This window comes from Nomia melanderi, chromosome 12 (assembly GCF_051020985.1).
Source record: "Nomia melanderi isolate GNS246 chromosome 12, iyNomMela1, whole genome shotgun sequence".
NCBI classification, from domain to species: Eukaryota; Metazoa; Arthropoda; class Insecta; order Hymenoptera; family Halictidae; genus Nomia; species Nomia melanderi.
The window spans coordinates 9,112,575-9,139,146 of NC_135010.1; the positions used below are offsets into that span (position 1 = coordinate 9,112,575).

The 26,572-nt window shown below is 46.8% G+C and overlaps 1 protein-coding gene and 1 long non-coding RNA gene across 3 annotated transcripts in view; one reads left to right on the forward strand and one right to left on the reverse strand.

The window, feature by feature from the left end:
* LOC143175139 (uncharacterized) overlaps positions 1 to 26,572 on the forward strand; it is a 169,732-nt gene that overhangs the window by 47,725 nt on the left and 95,435 nt on the right. For both annotated transcript variants that reach the window (XR_012999810.1, XR_012999811.1), the window contains exon 2: positions 5,573 to 5,627. This is a non-coding gene — a long non-coding RNA (uncharacterized LOC143175139). The remainder of the gene's footprint in view (positions 1 to 5,572; positions 5,628 to 26,572) is intronic.
* LOC116426389 (uncharacterized) lies at positions 19,478 to 21,763 on the reverse strand. Its single transcript, XM_076372787.1, is given in 7 exon segments — positions 19,478 to 19,567; positions 19,635 to 19,718; positions 21,046 to 21,091; positions 21,093 to 21,124; positions 21,126 to 21,144; positions 21,478 to 21,526; positions 21,529 to 21,763. Coding segments are annotated over 7 exon segments (555 nt in total).

A 26,572-nucleotide genomic window follows, 5' to 3' on the forward strand; every position in this document is an offset into this window, starting at 1 on the left:
AAAGTGCAGGTGTTCCTGTAAGTGGATGTGTTAGAGAAATTCACACGTAACAGCGGGATTAATCGTAAATGACACTGAGAATTTTGGTCACGTCGCGTCAGACATCGTTGATCGATGCTATTGACTGTAATTGGAATGTTCGTGGCCGGGAACAGCACACCCGAGGTGGCTACAAATTTAAAACGAGCTACAAGCCAGCGCTTTGTCAAGTGGACACGTGACTAGCGGCAAATGAACCGAGTTACGCGCGACTGAGGCGTAAGCATCGCTCCGTGAAAACGTTGTCTCGGTTCCAATCGCGTTTAGCACGCGCTAGAGAAGCCTCCACGCTTTCTTCTTTACTACAATCACCTCTCGCCATTCTTTTACCCGTAGGGAATCACCTTTAAAAAGCATTCAGCGTCTCTTGCAAATTGAAGTGATAATGGACGTAATAAAATTTTTTTTTCCAATTCACTGGAATTGATTATTTCATCAAACTGTACGATGAAAATTAACGAGGAACTAATTAGAAGCTTGGACTATTCAAAGAATCTAATCAATGCAAATAGATCAATTAACCCAGTCGATGATCGGTCAACAAAGTACCTTTGATTTTAATCTCAATTTACTTAACCCCAAGCGGCTATCAATTGTGTGCTTAATTACTACGTAATTTAGTGATTTTGCTCGTAGGACGTACTGTTAAGTCATTCTTTCCAATGCTTACTCCTTTATTAAACTTTACGAAGAAAGATCACATTTCTCTTAAATAGGAGTTAACATCTCAAAACTATCTCGTCACAGAAAATGGTCATGGTTCCTATGGATGATGCGATAAAAAATTAGGTACACGAAGAGTACGTTTCTTAGAGGTTATAGAAGGAGCCGAGATGTAAAAGCGGAGTCGAGAGGGGTCGCGGCCTAAGAACGACATATCCCGGAGCGTGCAGCTCGCGGATTTCGTGTCGGGGAATGGCGCGCGTTGAACTAACGAACAACGTCCCCGGGGAAGGGAGTGATCCCCACTCGGCCCCCGTCGAGTTTCGCGCTAGCGAGGATACCAGGCGAAATCGCGCGTATCGCCTAACCCCGCGACCCACGCCTCGCGACAATGTTACACCCGACGCTTTCACCGACCGGCCGAAGTCGAACTATCGACGATAGTTTACAAACCGCCGCACGATCCTCTAACGAACCTGCGGCTGCCTCTAGAAATCGATTAACACTCGTTACCATTTCAGTTTCACGTTTCCCTTTCATTAAAAGTAATAATTATTACCAGGAACTAGGAATCTAAAAACTAGTTACTGCCATGTTAACTTAATGTATGGTATTAGTAGACTATTAATAGAAATAAGATGTAGCTAATACCATACACATCTTTAACTTCAACTCATCGCATTGAAATAACATTTCTACAGAAATGCTTTTGTCAGGAAAACAAATATTTTCAATTCTCTCATAATCCAATTATAAAATCCGCATCATCGGAATCAACGTCAAAGAATCATTCACAATTCATCAAAAATATCACCTCGAAGAACTCAGGTACATACAGCTATCCGCAAGAATTCATTTCTCAGTCTCAAGGCTCAGTCTCTCCAGAGTAAAAACCGGCGAACATCGAAACCCAAAGGCAATCACCTCTCGAACTAGGAAGTCACCGCGAGCATCCCGCTTACGAAATCTCAAGGCAGTCATCCCACCGGGTACCGAACGAGAAGGAAGCGTGTCGTCAGGCTGGGCTTGGGTTGACCATCTCAAGGCATAGGTGCACCTAATGGCCGATAGGCGGGGTACGGGGCGGCTGGTGACCCGCGGTAGACTTTCACCCGCACTCGCGCCGACCTCACGCATACGAGAGGATCTCCTTCTCCCGGCGGACCGTTTCACGGACCAGCGAAGAGGACGCGAGTCTCGCGGCGAAAAAGGAGGCAAGACTATTTCATTACAGGGGTGAATAGTAGGGAGACCGGCGTAAAAGGGTGGGGATCCCGACGACGAGGAGAAAAAGACCAAAAACCAGAGAAGGAAAGAAAGAAACTGAAGAAACGGAGAAGAGGGAGAGCACGGCGTAGACAACAGGCGTAGTGAACGCGGCTGCGGAGGGACAAGGAGGTTTTTCAGCTGGAGGTGGAAGCCTGGACGGTGGAAGAAGGAGGATAAACCGGCACCTGTACCCTCATAACATATAGCCGTGCCCCTCCACCCCGAGGTCTCACCGGCGGACGTCTCCGCTGATGGTGCATACGGATCCGCGGGTGTTGGACCGGCGCGTTCGCCCGTTTGTTTGACGGCGAGAAGTCGGCAGGCAGGCAGGCAGGGCCGTCGCGCGACACCGATCCTCCTCTGCCCTCGTGCGATCCGCGCCATCCGTCAGGAGGGGTTCGAGATCCCGCGGCGGGATATACGGCACTGCCGGTGGATGCCCTCGCAAAGAGAACGTTCTCGCTGCGTCGCGCTATTTGTCTTCCTTGCCGTTGATATCCGATACCGCCGGCTACCTTCTTCTTCTTCTCCTCCTATTGGCCGTACGTCAGCCGTTCGTGTACGATGAAATCGGGTTGACCGCTTACCGCGGCGGACGCGGGCTGCGAGACGGTTCCGACGCGGATGGACCGAGTCGATGACGAAAATACTGCTGGGACTCTGTCGGGAGATGTGTGCGGGATTTTATTGAATTTCGTGAGGTGTAGTGAGGACTGCTTGCGAGGAGAGCTGATGTGGGATGGTGGTTTGTTGGCCTGAGGATTGTGGGATGATTTTGGAATTTGAGTGATACTGGATCATTTGGGTTTTTTTAGATTTTGATACTCGGAATTTCTATAGGACTTTTACATGCAATTGCATGTAGAAAAGAGAAGTTTGATGCAAATTGTACCTAATTTTCCATTAGAGGATAGGTAATTGGAACTCAGCGTTTACTTAATAAGCTATCGATCCATATATCCTCAGTTCAACTAATTAAGAATGGCAGTCAATTAATTTCAAACCTGGGACACGAGCTAGAAGACTCCAGGCTTTTAGCCAAGTGAAAATATGGCATAGTAAATTTAATAGCAGACCCATTGATGAGAATTCTGAATAAAAAAAATAATCTTCCAAGAAGAGTCCAGTTCGACTAATTAAGAATGGCAGTTAATTAATTTCAAACCTCGGACACGAGCTAGAAGGCTCCAGGCTTTTATCCAAGTGAAAATGTAGCACAATAAATTTAATAGCAGACCTATTGATGAGAATTCCAAATGAAAAAAATAATCTTCCAAGAGGAGTCCAGTACGGCCCTGGGTACCACGTACACCGAGCATAGAAGCGTTCCTCTATATATAAAGCGTAGGCGGCGCTCCTAGCAGGTGCTCATTAGATTACAGGGACGATGTTCGAGATGTTAGCCACCTTTTACTCACTGCTCGAGAGGCCTCCACGGAAGATTGGGATCTCCACGGTGTTCTCTCCTCGATGGCCGTTCGGGACCACCGCCTTCCCTTATTCCCTTTCCCTGCGGATCGGTGTGCGAGTCTCTTCCTCCACCTCGAGACTCTTTCGCCGTCGATGTTACCGATTTTTGCTGCAGCCTGAAATCCATACGCGAGCTCACCCACTCGACACCGGGCCTGGTTTCAATGGCTCCTGTCTCCCGCGCCCGGCTACCCTTTCGTGTAGATTTACTGGCCGGTAGTTGGTCCGCTCTAACGAAGTCTCTATTTAGCTTCTAGGCTAATTGCTTCTCGCCTCGATTAGGTACAACGTTAGCTTACCGAATAGAAAATTGATTTAATCACCGGGCATTCGATTGAAACTTATTTCTTCGACTCAAGGTATAGTCAATAAGTATAGAAACTTTTCAAGTTTCTGTGAAGTTTTGCTTGTCGATCGAATTAACAATACATTTATTTAATACAGTCGTAAGATCATTTTTCTATCTGAGAATTTTCCATAAGTAACAACCACTTTCGCTAACCTATTGTATAATACAGGCTCCAGCAATACATTATCTATAGAATTCTCTCAATTAAGTACCAAGCCGCCATGAAGTCAACGTTCGCGGATTCGAAGTTACGTTTCCGGGAAGTCGCTCGGAAGGTATATTGTTACGCAGTCGCAGTTAATAATTATCAAGAATCGCGATAAAGAAGCTATAAGATAGTTCAAATGTCACCCCGCGGAATACGCGATAAATAACCCGTTCGGTCGAATGCAAGCGCGCGCGGGATCTCTCTTATCGGGCGGCAGTCTCCTATAAATCCAGACCCGCATCTTCGACCCGCTAAAATATGTGCGTCTGCCCGTGTGACGGTCCTGCTACCATGGGACCGAGGCTGATCCACATAAAGGACCGAAGGAATCCCCCGGGACTCGCGTTCTGGATCGGTATCAGGGGTAGAAACCCGAGGGCAGGGCGCCGGTAGTGTGTTTATCGCAGCAGGAAGTCGCCATACAAATGATAATCTAGAACCCTGTGTCCTGAAGCGGTCCACGCGCTCTACAGGGCGTTACAGTGTCCTAACTGTGAATACATTTTTTCGTGAAATGTGTATTAAACATGAATTCATGAAAATGGGAGGAAAAGATAAAGATTATGTATGACGTATAATATCTTCCCGAAGTTGAAGGCATCTTATGAAAATTATTCATTTTATCATTAATTTTAATTTGAAAATATGCAATTCAGAATTATTTAATTGAATGCATAGAATACAAACAGTTGTAACTGTTATATCATATCTCGAGTCTGCTGAAGTGAAGTGTGTCTGACTACAGACTGTCTACTTCTACTCATAACTTTTCTGCATTCCAAAATCTCTATTACAAATTACTGCATTTAATTGGTTGCACAAGCACGATAGTTCTTATATTAGTACAAGTTGCATCGATATTGTATTAACATTTGCTAATAAATATCTCTTTTACCTAACTGTTAATATAATAATGGTATAATATCAACGAACGAACGTGTTATTCGAGAATCCACAGGAATTCGTGAATTTAGGGAGAAAAATTCTTTAATAGCACTTCCCATGAAACGTCCTGTAGAACCTAAAGCGCAGTGGTGCGCGCTACTGTGCGTCCGCTCGGCGTGTGCGTGCGTGCGATCTCACGACCCGGGCGCCGGGCCCTGCGACTTGAATTTGTCGCTCCATATCTCGTCCCGGAATTTATGAAAGCCGGCCTCGCCATAATTTACGCGGCTAGAGTCGCGCGCAGTAAATAACGCCGGACAAAGCGACGCTGGTAGGTGCAGGCGGTGGCCTCCGGCGGCGTATCCTGCGGAATTCAGGCCCTCTGCCCCTCGGCGAGAATTTGGTAACGCGCCGGACAGTATATCACGGCTGTACAATTATTTAAATATTCCTTCCCCTTTCCTTTATCAACGACATCATGTTTGGTCCACGTTAAATCCATTACTCGAACTTATTCAATTATGTTGTTCCGCGACACTTGAATAATTGTATCCCGTTCAAACTATTATTCTTACTTTACAGCGTCGTTTACAGTTACTGCACTCATAATTTACACTCCTGTATAGTAAACATGAATTTATACTGTTCATTCTATGAATTAACCCATTGACTTATGGTTTTTGTTGCAGGTATTGGAGCTACATTGACCACAAGTTACTAGGAAAGGAGAATTCCATGTTTATTGTAAGTTTATACATAAGACACTGACGCTATGAATTAACCCTTTGTACTCTATAGGCTCCAATATTGCACCAGTTATAATATTAAATACCTTAATGAATCTTAAAGAAATTACCCTAAAATTATTAGATTTTCCACATATCCAAATTTTGTACTAACAAAAGAAAATAAATGATCGAAGAAATGTTATAGCATTTCTCATTTTCGCTAGGAATACTATAAAAATCAGTTGCAGTTGCTGATAGATTATAAAACAACCTGGAGTGCTAAGGGTTAATAACTATTTTTTTTTAATCAATTACGTGCATTACGAATACGTTGTAAAATCATCAAGGTTAAATTTGAACCACACGAAAGCTATAGACAGTCTCAGACTAATCACCCTACGCGCCACCAATCAACAGTTAAAGTTCCTATAGCTGATTCGTTGTATCAGAATCTCAGTCTCCGATCATTCCCACTCGTACCAGATCGATTAACCCAATTGTCCCGAGCGGTTATTTCGAAACCGGGTTAACAAGAAGACGAATTTCGTTTGGAGAGAGGCTCGCGAGTCACTTCCGCGAGAGGGTGCCCCCGGTTAAGGTCCGATCCGCGTGTACCCGGTCGTCTGATGCCCGGGTGCATGAGCTCGGATCACCGAACAGAATCTAATTACCGCCTAATTAGGACGATCGTGTATCGTCAGGGCGATTGCATCGAACAACGAGTTAAGGACCGGTGCACGGCTCGCCGATAGGCCATATTTCCTTTCCGTGAACGACTTTCGATACACGGTGAAAATGATTAGCGACAAAGCAGGGCAACCGATCGCGACTCGATCGTTAATTACCGCTACACCGTATGATACCGTTCCAGAGATTTTTCGTGTCGTCGGTACGTGTGCACGAGCGTCCGGTCTTCGTCGTCGCGCGGAACGAATCCGAGCTGGGACAACGGTGTCTGGTAAAAATCGATCGCAGACGAGAACTACTGTTAGCGTCTGGGAAGAACGGAATCGTAAATTGTAGAATGATACAGTTGGTCCTTGTAGTTGAAATAATGAAACTCCGAACAAGGCGCGGTGATTTGAATGCGCGCATAGCCGGAGACTTCGATGCGTGGATCGGTAGTGTCGCTAGGGTTCGTGGTTTCAATGAAGCGTGCGGCGTATCGGTAATATAGAAAGTTTAATCATTTAGTCTCCGTAATTTCCGAATTGGAAATTTTACTTTTTAACGACATAGAAGGTATTGTTGTTGCTAATGTTAATCTCAAATGTCCGTATTTACGTAAGTTGGTTTCGCAAAAAGCGAAATGATCAAGAAGTTTTTTACGGTTGAATAATATGATTAACAGATTGTAGAAATTAATGTTTATTAATGTGAACTGCGTAGACGTTTCCTTATGTTTTATAGACTTACAAATGCCACGAGTGAATAAGGCACTTCAATTTACTAATAACATTAGCCGTTGACGCAACTTAAAGCTTCTAAACAAGAAGAAATGAATTTATAGCTAGAAAGCGGTCGGTTGATGTTCTTTAATTCCTAATTAACAGCATCCGATGGAAAAACATTATTTTCCGTCTCCCGCGTAAGTGATTAAGAGAGAATACATATTTTTCCGGTACGGTGTGGTGACTGTTCAGATTACCGAAAGACAAGAGACGTATTGAGCAACATTATTAACATAATTCGACAGACGAATCTAGCGCGTTCCCGCGAAATCTCCTCGATACTGCGTCGGCTTCTGTAATGTTCACGGTCGAGAATTACTCGGAAGAAATAAAAATCGCCGTCCGCAAACAGACTCGTGTCTGCATGAAATTCTGAGCGGCGTTCTAGGTGCCGATTCTGCACGAGAGAGGAACGAGGAACGACACCCGACCGCGTAGAAGCCACTCGTACGAAAGACAGAAAGAGGAATAGAGTGGAAGGACAAGGGAAGAATGGCGCGGAGAAGGGAGAGGAAGACGAAGATGCATAAGAAGACCCAGTAACTGACGGCCGCGCCGCTTAATGACGATGTTAATTAATATATTTGAAGCGTCGGCGACGCGGCGAGGTGGCACGAAACCGCTCGCATGGATTAGCATAAACAAACCCGGCGAAGCGAGTCCTTTGAGCGCGCTGCTAGAAGTGTTAATTCCTTGCTAGGCTGCGGCCGCGGTCAGGTGACCGCCAGGACGTAACAAATACCGGTGAAAAATAGAAGAAACGATTTAATAGGTTACGAGAACGAGGCTGGAATATGGAATTCACTGGAAATTGGAAAATATTCAAGAAACGAATATTCCCACATTCAGAAAATACACTTATCTTGTCTATAGACAGCTATTCTGTAAATTAAAATACGTAACAAATAACAGCTGAACAACAGCTGGAATATTAAAACGAAATATCCTTAAACAATGAATCACGGACAAGAAGAAATAAGCAAAATCAACAGGAGACGAGGACAGAAGGGAAATAATTTAGTTGAATTGAACAATAAAACGCGAATGGAGTCACCAAAAAGGCGAAATAAGAAGTCGTACCGACACAGAGAATACAAGAAACGGTACCAGAACGGGAGAAGGGGGGGGGCGGTAAAAAAGGAGGCGAGAACGTCCGGCGAAGAAAAAGTCGGCCTTGTGACACGGCGAAGCGCGAAACGACGCGTGTGTCCAGCGCGGCCGTAGCTCCTCTTAATGCGAGCCGAGTGCTCGGCAAACAAAGTCGCATTAGTGCGCACCCGATCCATTAATGAAATCAAAACGAAGAAGCCGGAGAGGAGAGCCGGGGCGCAGCGGCGTTCCTTTCGCCGGATTGCGTCATTAGACCCGGACCCGGTCGGTCCGGCGTCGGTGCGGATCAACCGTGGGATCATCGAGCTGAATACAACCGTCAGGTTATGTCACACCATTATTTCATCCTTTACATCTTCATCTACGCTGTTCCCCATTGATTCGTGCCGCCTTACGACCGAACGCTGCACGAAAGAACGGCAGGAATCATTAGAGCGTCCGCCGGCGGAGCGGTCAAATGATCCCTGCCGCCTTCGCGCGGGGGGACGCGTGTCGGAACGGCAAGGATTATCCGAGCATCACGCGCAACATCCGCGTATTTCGTCAGAGATGAAGGGATCATAGAGTATGGGTTCGCGCGCACTCGAGCGCATCATTAATGCGCGTAATAACAGCCACGAGCGACAGTCGACGGATATCGCGGATATAAATTACACCGGGAAGGGATATCGCCGGTTCGTTAGCCATAAATTACAGCCGGGTCCGGCTGAAATTCGTCTCGGTATCTTTTCGCGGGTCGCCTCGCCGCGCGCCTTTCAATACGGGGTCGCGGCTGGTGGCGCGAATGGGTAATCAATACAAAATGGCGACACGATGTCTCATAGAGATCGTTGCCAGGCACTTTCCACCTGTAACCAGTCGATATTTACGATCATTTTTGTGTTCCGAGATTATTTAACCGTCGCTGACGTTAACTGCTGTAGGGTAATAAGAATTGACTTGGAGTTTTTGCGGCCCGTCGGCCATTCTTGCTTAAATTCCAATAAGACGATTGCCGGTTGCCGTTCCGCTGCTTACGATTCTGACACCGTATTGCAAAAATATAATGAATCAAACATAACGAGAGGAAGGATTGGCTAATCGGCTACTTTAACTCGTAGGAAAAAGTTGAACGCGAGGTTGCTCGTTCACCGGAGACTAATGTAACCGATCGAACGCTTAAAATGCGACGCGTGCTAGGTTCACTGGCGCTACCAATTATGATATATTAAAATAACTTCAGTTTCCCCAATTGTTCTCAATAACTTCCTCCGCAGATCCGCCTAGAAACTATACATCGAGAATCTCTTTCCCCAAACCGTCGCGGAACACCAAACGACCCGAGCACCGCGAAGTAGGCAGCATCAACCCCGCACGCGCCTCGGACGGTCGCGACGTTGTGCATACAAGTTACTCCAATGTTCCGATTAGACGGCCATAATTCAGCCGGGGCAGGCCGTTAAGATTATTTTCCATATTTACGACGTTCCCCGGAGAGAGAAGCCCGGCGGCGCGGCGTGGAGCGACGGAGCGTAATCGACGTGATAAGCGCGCGTCGTAGATAGGCGCCGCACCGCGCCGCGCCGCGCGCGGATCTCGAAGGGGGATCGATCGCGACTCAATTTCCATTTGAAAGCGAGCGGATCCGAGGAGTCAATACGTCTTCGGTCCCGCACAATATTCCAGCGATAATTTCTCGCGTCGGCCAGTTCCTAAGTCAGCGTTTTAATAATTCAGCAGGTAACGGAGGCGAGAGAAGACGTTCGCCGATCGTACGCTCGTGCGGAGGCCTCTAAAAGGCATCCTCGCGAGGGCGAGAGAGGTCTAGGCGAGTCGCGGCCGAGGCAGCTCGCAAATCTCGGGACGAGCACCGCCGGAGAGAAAGAGAAAGAGATAGGGCGAGCGAGAGTAACCTGCCGCGGCGATACATATACGGACGGGAGAGGCGAGGAGTGAATAATATCGGCCGCCCGATTTGTACGCTATTAGCACCGCAGACCAGGAGGGATCTTCGATCGCGGCGGCGTAATTCCCGATCGCGCGACCGTTACTCCGTGAAAATCGCTCGTAAAAAGACCGCCGCGGCGAGTCGCGCGCCGGTACCACGTCGGACTCGCTTTTATTGCTCCATTCTTCCGAGTTGGAAACCATACTAACGACGACGACGACGACCTATCCCTATCGGCCGCGAGTTATACACGCGTAAATCCCCTTATCTTTCCTTAATACAACCCGTCCACCCGTCCCGCTCTCTTTACCCCGCTCCTTTCTTCTCCGCCTTTTTCTCCGGCCCTCTCTCGGCCTCACCGGCCAGCTCGATTTCCCGGTTACGGAAGTCCGATAAACCCGAACCGTTTCCCAGGCGAAACGCCAACCGGTCGCGTTCTTTTCGCGTAGCGTTCCTTTCCCGAGCGAGAAAGTGGGCTAAAGAGCACTTCGGCCGCGTTATCGCTGTGCTTCTAAGGACTCGCCGGGATTTTCACGATCCGCTGATACGGGTTTACGAGCACTTTCGTGTCCTTGCGCGCCGGTTTTCGCGTATTTGGACGCGCGCGCGGCCCGGTGGGTGGTGGAGGTGAAAGGAATGCGCCGGAGTGGGCTGCGAGATTAGGGTGCGCGGATAGATTTCTCTTGTTGCCGGTGTTGTTTTGGAAATCGTTTCGCATTACCGTCGAATTTCTTGATGTTAGACGGGAAGGGGATAATTATCTTACGAATATTACGTATTATCTTAGAGAATTAGACAACGAGGATACATCCCAGATATTTTTCTAAGTACGAAGACATTCTCACAGGAAAAATCCAGCGAAAGTAAATACCAAAATGTTACTAGATCCTATCAATCAAAGGCTCTAAAGGTTATGTCACCGCGACTCCCATAGAACCGAGCAATAATTAAACCCAGTGTCCCGGTGATCGAAGTTCCATGTAAAATTCCTTGTAACACACGGTCGCCGAGAGGTCTCTCGTAATGAAGTTTCCGAAAAGGAAATGGAAAAAACCATCAGCGAAGTTAGATCGCGGAAGATATCACCGCGTAATGGGTACCCGAACATCCGTCAATTAGAAAATTGTTTCTGTGATGCCGGTGCCGTCGGTGGATCCCGCGAAAGCTCTCGGCCGCGAAACTTATTACTCAACCAGATACAAAGGAACAGTTGTTCGTAACGGAGTGAATTCACGTCGAACGGCGAATTAGCCCGCCGCCGGGGATAGTCGTGAAATTTTATCGTGATGCGATGTACACTTAATTATTGCGATCCCGGCGATCGTACGTTTGCCGAGAGGACCCGGCGATCCGCCGCATATACGGTAAACCCCTTTATTGCTCCATTCTTCGAAACGCGCCAGGCTACTAACGACAACTACGACGACCTATTCCTATCGGACGCGAGTTATGTGCGCGCAAATATCGTTATCTCCTTATTTCTACGGATACTCTCTCTACGGCCACGACGTTTCTACCCTACCCCCTTCCCGCCCCCTTTCGGCCCGCGCGTGCTTTTCCTGTAATGTAATTCTTGGCCGGCCGATAAAGAATCTACGGCGACGCAGTAATGTCAGCGGACATTAGAACGAGAATATCGGGCGCTCCACGAGGGGGACAATCTCGAATGGCCCCCTTGAGAAAAGGTACCAGTTTCCATTTAAACGATCTTGTTTTCCAAACTCGTTTCGAGACTTCTTGAAAACTGGAGCTGCGTTAAGAATGTGGGAAACGATATGTATTTTCGATTCGCGACTTGTTTATTATAACAATGTTTATTTTATTTGAATTTCTACTGTCAGTACTCGTGGAAAATATCGTCAACGAAGTTTTTTAAAAATACTGGAGAAGGAATTTTATTAGGTAGTATTGATAATGTTTATTTAGATTTATTTTAAGATTAACAGCAGTGAATGTTATGGATTTACGGAAGTTACCAGTGATTCATAGGATCGACATTTTTATTTGACAAACTATTTCGTAATTATTTCATGTTTTATAGAGAATTGTTACGAATAAAGATTCCATCCTGTATCAAATGGAAACGATGTCAATCCCAGTGTGATTGTCACCATCCAGGATCTATTTCGGTACCGGAGCGATCATAGTTGTTAGTAGAGTCGCCGGTACGCGTTTTCGTAAGAGATAAATCATCGTGAGCGTCCACGGTGCTCGCACAATGCCGTACTAATCTTCCATCACGCACGCACGATATAACGACGCCCGCATGGCGTCCCGTGATTTACCATCCTGCGGCTAACCTCCATTATGTATGGCGCACGGTGGAAACTGTTGAGAATACCGTGCACCTTGCACTCGGATGGTTACGTACAGTGCGTCTCGAAAGTGCGCCGGCATGCATTGATTTCGCAGTTCCTGCTCAACGACGCGGAACATCTTCACTCTTCGCGAATCTGTTCCACCCGATCGGTATTTTCCTTTCGATCTTGGAGGAATTCCTAGACACGAGATATTAATCATTGGCGTCATTCCCAGAGACGGTTCCTCAATTTGCTGAAAAGAATTACATTCGTTACTAAAGAGGATAAAATTAACTTATATACCAATCATAAGTCGAACGTGAAATTTCGTATATATTCCTGGTACAGAGAATATATATATATATATATATATAAAACACTTCATCAAGTTGATTCGTAAAATTTCAGTACGAAGAATAGTAAATTATTAATATCACAATGTACTTTCACAATCTCTTACCCTGTTATTCAAGACTTCGCGTAACTGAATCACCGTGTTATTCGAAGATTACCGGTATAGTTCTGAAATAAACAATTTATCCGCGAACAACACGCTTAAACCGCGAAAGTGGAACCCGAAATACATACACCACTGTTAATTGAATCCAACCGCTCGCGATCCCGCTGCAGCAGACCAATACCGAACCACGTACAGCCAATTTACATTTTTCTCCATCAAACGTAATACTATCGTTTCATTCGCGTTCGAGAGTACCGACCGTTTCCCTGCCTCTACGAAACATAAAATATCGAGGCGCAAATAGTGAGGGAGCAAAAAGATCGCGGCGTAATCGAAGAATTAACAGCATCGGCTAACTGATCGTAACAAACTTAATTACTCCTACACGGTTAAAATAAAGGGGGAATTAGTTGTGGCCGGGGTTCAAAAATATAGACGTTCGCGAGGAACGAGCGGAGATACTAGAAAGCCGCGCCGCGCCGGCGTGCAAAACGAATCGGCGCTGTATGCGAGAAGGCGATTACCCGCGGGAAACGCGCGTTAGTTTAAAGTCACTTAGAATCCTGGAAGACCTCCTGCACTCCTACCGTGGCGTACGTGAAAAGGTATCCTTCGAAGGGCGGCGGGTATACGAGACAAAACCGCACTACTGTAAATGGTAGCAGCCTGCAATCATCATATTTCTTGATGATGGCCGGCGAGGCTGACCGCGTGCGCGCGCGCGAGCGCCCGCGCCAGCAAGCGCAAGGGGACGAAGAAGATACTGGCGGGATCCCCGCGACGGTTCGAGCCACCAAGCCGAACCGCAAAACCGTTCTGTTCCTTATTGCTCGACCTCCGTGTTTCTTCTTTCCTCTCCGCCCTGCGCCGCCGTCTGGCCAAGAACGATTGAGACCGCAGAACACTTAAGATACCTGTGCGTGAGCGGGCACGTGAAACGGCCGGACGACTTTCGAGCTGATTTCTCCATTGACCCCGGCCTGATAGGCGTTTGAACCGGACGATTCGGCCGAGCGACGCGTGCGCTCGTGGGAATCCCGCGGGATCGCTCCTGGGCGAGATGGTTTCTTGGTTTCGAGCAAGGAAGCTTGCTGATACGTTGGTTGACAGTGTAAGTTCGGTGTTGTGTTCGGATAATTTGTTGAAAGAAGTGTATTGAATTTGGGTATAATAACTTTGAATCTTGATCGTTGACGGGTAAGGGCGACGATTTCATTTTGTGCTCGTAGGAATTAGACTTTCAATCGTGGAGTAATGAGAATAATTGTTACTATATTTGATAGTTTGAAGGGAATGAATAAAAAGTGGATAGGAATGAAATTCTGGTTTGAAGGAATTGATGTTGGGTATAGGAGGTGTTCTGAAATTTGGAAGTACTGTCTTGTGCTGGCGTTGAAGTCACTAGCGAGGTAGTATTGATCTCTAAGAAACTATACAGTATGGACAGAGTATATTAACAAAATTATTATCACTAGACCTTTAATTTAAACGTATACGTACATTTCCAAAGCTAGCAACGAAAATACGTTTCCAATAATATTTAAATAAAGCTTCCTACTATATTTATTAAGACGATCATAATAAATCACAAGTAAAAGTTTTGACTCGTAACTCCAAAGTAAACGTTTCCATCGCAATCTTAACATAACCTACAGTCAAAAATCGATCAAGTTGAAGCTTCAAAATGGCCGAAAGCTAGTACACCGGATCGGAAGTCACCCCGCTGTTCATACTTCCTTTCCCGCGGCCGGACCCACGGAATCCGGCCGAACGGTTTGTAACCGTGCACGGAATTCCCGCCATAAATCAGATGTTGGGAAACGAAAAAAATGCGGCAGGCCGTTGTTCGTGGCCCCCAGTGGCCCGTGTAGTATTTCGCGGATTGCGAATGTTGGCAGTATTTCGTGGGTGTTTCGCCCGTCTTCGTGGCCCCTCCGCGGGCCCAGAAGCCCCTTGTCGTGTCGGAGAAACGTAACGCGGGGAATCGGGAACTCGCCGGGCACCGGGGACCACCTCGCGGCTACAAATTGCATTGTTCGGTCGTGTTAGTGGCGACGGTAAGCTTTCTTAATGGTATTCCCAGCCGTTCCATTCTCGCCACGCCGAGGATCGCTATGGTTCCTTGCATCCACTCTCATTGACGCATTAAATGGAACTTGTGAATACCGGGGATGTTTCTTCAGAACGTTGGGAAACAATAATTAATCCCTCGCCTTGGGATTCGTGACAACAATCACTAGAATTGTTCCGTTGTTAATTATCTGCAAAACGTCGAAGACATTTCATTCCATTTTACAGTTAGAATATTGATAACACCAAAGTAACCTTTCATTTTGTCTTAGCGAGTAGAAGTATGTTAAACACAAAACCTCTCCCTACATTACTTATTCCAAAAGGATCAACATCATTTGCAAACATTCATCAAGAAGTATCAAGATTCCCCAATCACGCAATTCAAAGTTCATTCTCTCCGAGTCGACAGACGCAACATCTCAGGCTCACCAGAGATTTCCCTGGAAACTCAAAACTCCCCATTATTCAAGCGACCCAGTTTCCGGCACGCGTGACTGAATATTTCCTCCTCCATCGGCTTAACAGAAGTCCGGAGCGATTTCAACGCGCGATGACGAAACAAGCGCCTAGATATACGGGCGTAGCTTGCCCGGGAACGAGGTCGGTCTTTAATCAGGGCAAAGCGGAGTAGCCAGCACGGCGTGCGTGCGCTCGGAGAGGCCCCATGCGTCATTGGATTAAGATTGTAACCGAATTATTCATCCGGTAGACGCGGTGCGCGCGAGAGATAGCGCGCCGCGAAGGCGTTGCTTCGCGGTAAAGCGATAGCACCGGCTGATATATGGGGACCACACAAACCGCGTAACGGGAACTTTAAATCGGGATTAATGGCGCCCTACGCGGGACGTTTTCAGGCCTGGCGCGGCGCTCGTGAGACGCTCAACGCGCGGGGGAAGCATAAAATCCGCGGGAGGACGGCCGACGCCGCGAATCGGAAATCCCAGTTGGATTACAAGCGGCCGTTCCGCGCGTGCTGAACCCGTGCTGTCGATGATTTAACGCTGACCCCACGATTCGCGATCGAACGGGCTCGCGTTTCCCGATTAACGGCGCCATGAGAAAGCCACCGAAACGTTGTCCGCCGATCAGGGGCCGCCGTGAAATCACCGGCTACCGCGAGCCGCTACTTGACTAAAACCGCTACTTTCGATCCCTGCGGAGGGAAGATTATAAAGGACGAGGTCTTCTGGCGTTAGAGAGCAGTCACGATCGCGAGGGAGCCGAGGGATGGAGTTTGCGGTTGATGTCTTGATGCGAATTTTCCAGTGGAAATGGGAGTATCGGAGGGGAAACGTTAGGAAGTGGAGGTGGGAGTATTGGGAAGGTGAATAGAGAGATCGAGATTTGATTATAGTTTCGGTAATTGTAATCAGTGTCATTTTCTAAGAGAAGTATGCAAGATAAGTGAGAATGAAGGCGGATGTATAGCAGAACGTGAATCAGAATGTTTGGAGCATGTCTTATAATGGTTATAGAAGATAATTACATCAGGTTTGAATTTCTAATTAATCACGCATATGGTTGTGGATAAGAGGTATCTAGTGAGATGAATCTTAAGTCGATAAGTATACGTTTAGTAGAACCTTGCGTGGGTAGTATATAGATCAGAAGGTACGAAGAGTTTCTAAGAAATTATCATAATCTGTGACCGAAGGTGAAGCTTTAGATTGAATGAGTGTTCATTGAGTAATATAGTTTCGTGATGGAAGGAGGTTAATCTCTGATATTAATTCAATTTTTCTGAATGTACCTTGTAACCGTTATTATTCGAATGACACGCGTATCGGTTCAACTTCATATCGATAACATCGTAACGATCATCGCAGTGAATTTCTCAATATGCAGCGATTCGATGCTTCTTATAGTACTTGAAAAGGAACTGTCAGAAACCGATATCAAAGCGTGGTACGGAAAATACATGAAATGGAAGGAACAAGGATCTTCACAGGAAAAGGTAAAAAAATTGCGCAGAAAAGTTTTGTGAAAGAGACAAGGAAGACGGAAGTGGATGCAGCGGGCTTCATGGAGTGCAGCGAGAGAGATTTTCTCGTGCGCGGCGAACGTAAACCGATCCGCTCGAGATGGGAGCAAATGACAACGCGTGCTTTGCATGTCGAGGGCCCTTCTAGCGGATACCGCAAGTAAATAAGGCGGAATCTGCACGTCGCATTGTTTGACTTTCCGGACGGGCGTCTAGGGCGACGACGGTAAAGGGGCCGACTCGGTGAGCACGACAAGACCGAGAACAGAGACGATCCACGTTGATTTGCCAGACCCCGTTCTTAGAAAAGTTGCCAAGAAATTTCGTCTCGCGGTTGGCTTACTCGTGTGACGTTACACGAGTGGAGAAACTTATCGCGATAAGTGTCCAATTTAGTATACAATTGACGAAGGAGGAAAAATGCGAACAGGAATTATAAACTACGAACGATCAGATAGTGCAGAACAGGAGTGTACGACAGAATATTCCGAAGAAAATGTGAAATTTTTGAATGTACTATAGAATTATAGAATCTTAAAGTATAGTCCTAGGAAATTATCTCCTGGGAAAGATCTAAGAATCTCAAAGGACATCTAAAGTCCTTAGAGTTGAGTTTAGAAGGTCCAAGGAGTTAGGGAACCAAAGATCTTCCGCAATTCACCGGCTGCTTCTAATCTCTCAATTAAAACTTGATAAATTTCTCAACGCTAATACTGTACCAGTTACACAATTTTATTAATTCCCGAACCTGGAGCTAAATTATAATTTAACTCTCCTCCGTGCAAAAGTTATTCCGTGAATTCCGAATGCACGAAAGTCATCCGCGTTTTATACTACAATAAAACCCATTGACGGCCATAATAACGTCGCAATATAACGCTGAAACACAAGTCGCAGAATTCTTTCTCCTGTCTCGGCATCACTGTAGCAATACCTTTCGTTCCTCCCCACAATACAGATTGCCGGCAACAGTTTTCGCGGCAGGTGAGTCGTTTTATCGTTCGTCCGTGATTTTTCCGTGTATCCGAGCTACCCGTCCGGGACGCACCTGTTTATTCGTTGACGATCGGCGGTGATGTTCCATGAGCCCGTCTGAAAAATTCCGGTGAACGCACCTGCGCGCCCACGGATCGTGACCCGAGCCAGACTTATCCTGGTGTAATACCGATAGTACTGTTTGCGCTAGCCGAGAAAGTTTCTTTACAACTAGCGGTTATAATGGACGCGCGCGGATTTCTCCCGTGGCTACTTCGCACGTTCCACGTAGATGTCATCCAGCTGAGAAGATCGCGGCGCGCCGTGCTACGTAAATCCTCCGTGTTTCTACTTCGACTGCTTTTGGTAGACGCGTTGCATCCTCTTCTTCTGGGTGCCATAAAATCACTTTATTGGTGACTTGTCTTCGAACAGGACAGCAGTGAATCTTGCAAAGCATATTTCACGACTACATTGTTGCCGATGCCTGGATCCATTGGCACCTTTGTCCATCCATTACTTAAAAATAGATTTTTAAGAATACTCCTTAAGCTAAGTTCACTTTACTACAGCTAATACAAACAATTTAAATCTTCTGAAAGCTAACTAACATTGTTCTATAGTCCAGATCGAAGTATCATCCAAAATGGCCTCAACTACTTTAGCCTCTAGAACCTACTTCGCCCAATAGAGTCTCCAATCTCCTTAATGAAACGTTCAAAATTTAAAATTCCCTCGCGAGTTAAGATAAAAGTTCAACCGATGAACAAACAGTCCGCGCGCTTTCTCGCGAGTTTTCCCTGAAACGGCGAACCGGAAGACGCGGCGATCGGCAGATACACGACCGGCAGCTTTCTCAGGCATTCCGGTAGGTCACGGTTAAGGAGGGTCCCCCGGACAGCCGAGCAAGATGGATCTCGCTGATCTCGTTGAAGATCCGCGGAGAGTCCCGGCCGTCAAACCGCATAGGGACGGCACGCACGAGAATGGAGAGATAGGCCGCGATGCAGTCCCTTTCTCGATTGTGCGTGTACGCCGCGTATGGGTCGGGAACCGCGAGGCGAAGGAGGCACTCCAGAAGGGACCAATGGGTAGGAAGAGGGCCTTCGCCCGATGTATGAAGCTATAAATCTTGCGCGACAAATCGCTAGCTCTCTCGTTCGTTCTCAGGCTAATTGTTGGGACGCGCTCGAATACCGCGCCGCTTCCTCCTCGATGTCCTCAGCCGTCCGCTACTCTTTTCTACGTCCACAACGGTCCCCGGGCAGCATCGATGACCGCACAATCGATTAATCGATTATCCGCTCCCGAGGCAGTGCGGCAGCGCGTTCCGCACCTGCGGATCCGCTGTCCGGCGACGTCCCGCCGGGCGGATTATCCTGTCGCTTCGCTCATCGACGCTGACCCTGTATTCTGGCTGGCTCCGACTGTTTTGATCTCAGTGAGCGATTCGAACTATTACGATTTTTCGACTGCATTTGATCATAGGAAGATGTTTCTTTAAGTTTAATCCTCGATGGTTCGTTGTTCAATGTTTTCAGTGTAATACTCTTTAGAAGTACGTCTGGGGATCCAATCATCTTAGTGAGTTATGTTTGCACGTGGAATTGTCTTGTACACCTGTGTCCAGTTGCTAAGTTGTTATCCGTATGGTCCAGGTGTTCTGTTTTCTTGTAGATCTATGTTTAGATGATCAATAGTCCTGTGAACCTGTGTCTAGATGATCAATAGTTCCTATCTACAAACGATCAACTGTTCAATAGTCTTGTGTCTAATGTTTAATAGTCTTGTGGACCTAGGATCTAGATAATTGTACCACAAACTTGCCTCCTGATGCAGAATGGTACCACGTATCGGGTAAATCAACTTAGATCGCGTTACACAGAGTAAGAATTGGATCTATTGAAACTGAAAATTTATGTTTCCTGACCGCTCTATCAGCCGAGCCAGTTGTCAGATCGCTCGAGGAATTCCCCCGCGAGTCACGTTTCGGCGTAATTGTAGCGAATCGTCGGAACGATAAGCGCGAAACCGCTCGGTGCCGATATTCGTCCGGACATTATAGTCGCCTTTTAATAACCACGGAAGGTTTAGTGTCGGCGGTAACGCGAATCTAATCTACCTTTTACACCGTTACACCTACACGCCTAACAGGAAGTATACCCTTCCTACGGTGCATTATCCTTATTTACGCCGCTCTTGATACTATATTGCCGATAGGTCTTTATCTACGCCCGTCGCTGGCGCGGGAGAACGCGCGACCGGAATAAAAAGGCCCGGCCCGAGACCGAGACCGAGCGGATTTATACCGCGAAGCGTACGCGGCGAATTCTCTCCTACGATCTCCGGTTACACAGATGCAGAGGTAGATACAGTGGTGAAGAAACAAGTGTAAAGACCGCTGTAAACCGTGGTAATTATGCGATACACCGAGGGGGCCGTGATCGTGCACTGAAGCCCGACGCGGACTCGTCAAATTACGCGGGGAACGTCCGACCGAAGATGGATCGTGGAACCCGAGGCTTTTCCGTTCCCCACTGAGCTTATCGGAAAAATACTATTGTTCCGTGATCCTCTAACCCTATCTATCTTTATTTATCAGAAGATTTATTAGAAGACTTTGTATCTATTGGAACATGGTTCATTTTCCAAAGTATCTCTGCAATGTTAGTTAATTCGGTACTCTTCTGAACGATATTAATACTTTATTCATCTCGACGATCGTCTCGACATCGGCCACCACAGTCAATATACATTTCTGCATTACGGAACTTCAGTTCACAAACCGTAATGGAAAAGATGTACCGTTCACAAACCGTAGAACCGAAAGAAAATAAAGAACCCCTCGCTTGTCGGAGTTCAACACGCAAGACGATTAAACACCGTTCACCTCATCTAAAATATTTCGCCATGGTCCCGTGATTGGTCACACGAGCTTGCGAGCGCCGCGTTCGTTTTATTACCCCGCCGGGAAAAGAAGAAGCGGACACCGTGATCGCCGGACAGCGAAAAAGAGACGAGCGGTGAACACGTCGGAAGGGGGCGAACGCGACGCGATTTAATTGCGAGGACATTTCTTATATGGAAGTTATCGGGTCCGGCGCGCGTGCCGGGGACCGGAGCGGAGCGCTTAATGGGTGCCCCCCGCGACCCCCACCCGTTCGCGCCGCCGGATTCGAATATTTTCAATGGCCTCTTCCGCGCTTCTTATCTAAATGCGATTCCCCGTTATCTAACCCGTTGTCTGGACTCATCACTGTGCCGGCGTCTCTCTTATTTATCCCACCGGCCAAAGAAAGCTTGCATCGCTCGACGAAGAAGAAGAAGAAGAAGAAGAAGAAGAAAAGGATGAAGAAGAGGAAGATGGTAGAAGAATAAGAAGAAAGGACAAGACAAAGAGGAGGAAGACGAAGAAGAAGAAGAAGAAGAAGCGAGCTAGAGCCCAGCCAAGCCAGACTTTTCCTTCGTCGTCCACGGGGAACGTACACCAACGTGGGCACATATCCCGGTTGGTTCTCCACTTGAACGTCCGCTCTGTCTTCTCCTCCTCGGGTTCTCTGTTCTCCGGCGCGCGGTCCGTACGTTGTACGTTCCAGCGTGTATACAGGGGCCCCCGCGTACGTCCCCGTACGCCGCGGAGATCGAGATGCAAAGGAGACCCGCGCCGCTTTTAAACTCGCCGCCACGAAGCGGATAAATTCGCCCGGGTCCCTCGATCTATTAATTCGAGCCGCCGTTGCATTCCTGCGGGGTCTCGACCGCTGCGCCTGGGCCCCGTCGACTCCGCGACCTTCCTGCTTTCTCGCGCATTGCCTCCGCACTCGCGGGCCTACGTACCCGCCTGTACACGTACGGGTAGCTACGTGTGCGTGCATTAGGAGTTGCTGCTAAGAAGTCGCACGGAAGTAATGCGGACCTGATTGGTCAATGGAACGGGCTCGTCCATTTTCACACGCGTTTTCGGGTTTGCTCTGATGTTCGGTGTCGTTCGTACTAATACTACCGCGTCATAGGCGGAGTAAATAAAGTGTAAGATTTCTGTCTCTGTGTTACAGAGTGGTCTAGGAAAATGGTTAGCAAGAGAGAGTGTAAAGTTCGATATTGTTTGAAAGTTTAGGAGTGGAGGGTACTTTGAATCATTGAGTTAGTTAAGATAGAGGTGTGCATTGAATTTACTTGGATTATTTGTGGAGTTTTATTTAGTTCATTTGGACGTTTGAAAATGCTTTTTGTTCGATGTAGGTAGTGCATGGAAAATTGAGTGGTCTGGCTTAAAAATATTGCGTTATTAGAATGAGTTATATAAAATTGTTCTGATTAAATGTAATTGAAATATCACGCAGGTAATAAAGTTGCTGGGAGATTCTTATCGTAAATTTTTCAAAGAGAGTGTCAGATACTTTCGTGCTGACCATACCTGAGAGATTGTGATTATAATGAAAGCGGGAATGCAGCATTGGCACACGCGACGCCCGGAGACTTCAATGCGTGGTAAACGCTATCGTTGCGCAGTCCTGCAACGAACCGATTTCTACTGTCCGCAAATTGCAGTAGCATGAATTTACATTGCAATGAAGTAGACTATTTATAATCCACATATGTCAAACAATTTTGACAGTGCAGGTAATGAGAATTTCAAATGCTGAACTTAAATAATCAACTTCATTATTTCCACGAGAACATTCCTACCATCTGAGTAATCGTTTAAATGAAAACCCGTGTAAATTGTGAAGTGGTACTCGCTAGAAGCTTCTGAACGGTTCACTCTTTGTTACATATTATTTAAATTATGCGCAATAAATCTTCGTCAACGTCTCAGGCTGCAAGGTGTAAAGGTGTTTCGAATTTTATAGCACCCGTATCTGCAACCTTCTTCATAATCGAAAAATACGTTCAAGTCTTATGTTGTAAACTCAACATAATAATGGACGTTCAAGCAGCTGCACATTTGATTACCCGATGTACGTTCAATAATTGAGGAGCACCGCCGGGTCAGATGTCGTTCCACCATGGGCAACTTCTTTTTATAGCAATGAAGTCACGTACTGGCATATATCTTACACCTAAGGCTTATGAAATTACTTTTTTCTACTCCTTACCTTCTACATCTTAATTTTTCCAAAATCCAACACAAAAGGCACTTCATCGAATCTACGTAGTACCTAAGGAAAACCACCTAACAAAATCTACAATTCCTTTCTCAATCCCTTACAATTCACTCGCTCATTGAATTAAATCAATCAAAACCTTCCACAAACTTCACAAAGTCCTCCATCAACTTCTTCACTCCAATTCCCCTAACAACCGAGCCAAACTTTACTTAACCCAACTGAACTCTGTTACATGCGATCCTCTTTCCCCAAGAAAAATGTGAAACCCGTGAAGGGTACAGTCGAGCAAGGGCTCGCAGGAAACGGGCCGTGTAAACGTGTCCCAGTAATCGTCCGCGAGTGACGGCAGCCTCGTGGACGAGCGAACGAGGCCGTGAAAAATGGTGTAATTTAATCGAGCGATTCGACACGGCATCGCGGCGACGTCCTTACCTGCCTAAGCTCTAAGAGGTGAGAAATGTTGCTCGTCCCGTGACCGATGTCTACACACCGCGCTGTCACGCACTGACATATCGCTCTGATAAAACCACGACCCGGCCAACGGTTCTCTCCCTCGGCGGCGTCGTGCGCGAGGCCCACGACATTTAAGTATTTCTTACACGGGGCAACGATTCGATAGCTAATGTCCCGGACGTAGACGCCGCGAGCGTGTCCCTCCGACGACCTCGCACGTTCAGCCTCACCGTCGAGGATTCTACCGTTCGGCTAAACCCTGACCCGACGCCGGAACGATTAATAATCGACCTATCGCGTTGTCCTCTCGCGTCGGTTTCCAGCGATCGGCCGGAAACGGGTTAAGTGATCTACGGTCTCTCGTGGGACCTGATTCTCTACGCAGACGAAAGTGGAATGGTCGGGTGCACCGGGAAAAGTATCGTGCAGCCCTCCCGGGAGTACTTTCGCTTATTAATAATCTTCTTAATTCGATGGTTGCGAGACTGGTACGAGGCTGGGAGTGTGCCTTTCTCGGAAATGGATAAATGTCTGGTGATATGGGAAGCGTTTGATGAAATTTCCATGATTGCGCGCGTTGGAGTTACATTGTTTTATTTTATCTTCCTTGTTCGTTGATTCATTCGTGTTCGTATGTTTGCCTTTTATTGGAGATGTTTCGTGGTTTTCTTTTCAATGAGAAAATCAAGGGAGTTTTGTGTAGCAGAAAAAATGGACGTGTAATGGTAAATTATACTTTAAAAGTAAAAAATATATTGCGAAGGTTTAAATGCTTATGTTTATCGAGTTTACTTTATAATCTCTATCGTGAGTGTGACTTGTTATTAGACAAGAGTTCAAGCACGAGAGCGACGAATATACGAAGGGTTCAGAGAATGAAGGTGTTATGTTACAAATATGAAGTTTCGAGTAAATTGAGTACAAAGGTGTACCATAACATGTGTTACTTATGTAACGTACGCCTTCATCCTCTCTGTATTTTTTTACTCTGCGATTGGATGAAGTGAAATGAGGGGTTTTACGAAAGTACACTTCATGCCATATTGAGTTAATACAATGTCTCACCAGATTACTGTGTGTATCAAATTGTTAACTACATTGAAGATACTATTAAAAAGAAGATATTATTAAAAAACTCCAACGATGTTCGGAAGACAGTCTTCAACATCAGACCCATAATCAACCATCAATGAACACTACAAAGTTGCTACAAAACTACCAACACATATCACATTGTTAATACAAAATTAATTACCCCATTATCATTCAAGCTCGCTCCCTAAACTTTCAAAGTTCAAATTATAAAACGTCAATTCTTCCATTGTCACACCCTCGATCACGTATAATTCACACAAAAACCACCGGCGATCAAGATTATTAACATAAAATCGTTGAATCTGTTATCGTTCGAGTTCCCAGCAACCGTTCGAAACGTTGCAACCCAGCGAACGGAATCAGCGCGCGACGGGGATAGGATTTTTCGCGGTACGGAACCTACGCGGTCAATAGCATTTCCGCCTCGATCCCGTTTGAAACACTAGACGGGCCGGCGGTGTAGCATTGAGTAATGCGGTGCGGAGTGGCAGTAATGAGGGGCATTAATATGCAATGAAAATGTCCCTACGCGGGTCGTGTTATTCGAGTGCGTGGGGAGTGTGAAACGCGCGATACCGGCGAGATAGTGAGCCAATATTAATAGCGGCCCTTCATTGTTCTACGATACGAGCGGAGGGTCGGAAACGAATCCCCCGGTTTCTCGGTGCCTGGCGTTCCCCCTACGGTTGGAATAGAGAGGGATTTAAATTAAGCACCGTAGTCAACGGCGGCCGGGGGAAGCTGCCTCGTGAAGAATGATCCGGCTGAGATTTGTCGACTGCGTTGCTCTCGCGGTAACGGCGCGGGTACGGAACAACTCGATTTTGATTAATGCGGAGATCGATTTCATTGCCGACGTTTGCCGCAGGACACTGAGATTTACTAGATACAGACCATTAGATCCGAACGGGTCGGCTTGGAAAATGGAGTATATCGAGCATCTAGTTTATTATGTTAATATGGACGCTGCGTGTTCGTCGTATTTCATTGCGGTTGAGTTTTTCGTTGCCGACACTTGTATGGGAGCGACTAATATCTTGTCTTCTGTTATTGCGACGATATTTCATATGCATAGTAATATCGAAACTAGTAATTCGATCAGTATTAAAGTTTTATCAGCAATATTGAATCTTTGGAAATCGGAGATCTACGAGAAATGTAGATTTCTCTTTTCACCTAGTCGATCATTAGTACTAAGGTGATTCTAATTAATACAACTACTATAGGGATCATAAAGTAGTGAACCACTAATAAAAGAAAATTCATGCGAGTCACAGTATCGTACACGAATCTATGATCCACATAATCGTCACTTGTTCCAACTGCCTTCCAACAACAGAAAGAGAGCGTCATATTACACAGAACGGTCAGCATCAGCAACCAATCGAGATTACCGAAACACCTGGAAACCTTTCCCAGTTGCCGCTCGACCGACCCGCCCCCTCAGGACCGCAATTAATCCGCCACTGCTTTTCTATTACCCCGGGCACGTCCATCACCGCCCGCGGCTAAAAATGCCCGCAGCGCATCACGCCGATGTCCGGACTGCCGCTCCGGCGTCCCTCTCCCCCTCACCTATCAGCGGAACGTTCACAATTAGGAAATGGCGTTCATGCGCCGCGACAGGCATGTAATTAGCGAGGGCTCTCTTGCGGGTGTGCATATTTCGATGGTTGCATCTGGCTGCGTTTCAGCCGGCCTACCCGCGGCTACCACGTCTACCGCGAGGGGAGGAAAAACAGAGAGGAAGAGAGAGGACAAAGTAAGAAACGTTGCGCGGAGTGAACCAAGGGAAGAGAAGGGTATGGCGTGTGTGGGGGAGATCCACGGATTCGCTTCCTCGCAGGAACTTCGGGGCCCGTCCTCGATCCCAGCGTGGCGCATACCATCCACATCATACAAATAACATGAGAAAGAGGGCGGCCGGGCATGGATCGGAGAGCCGAGGGATTTGGCACGACTCGGTCTCGCCTCTAAATTAGTAATTGCAGCCTCCGTGACGTGGCGCCCCGATAAAAAGGCGGC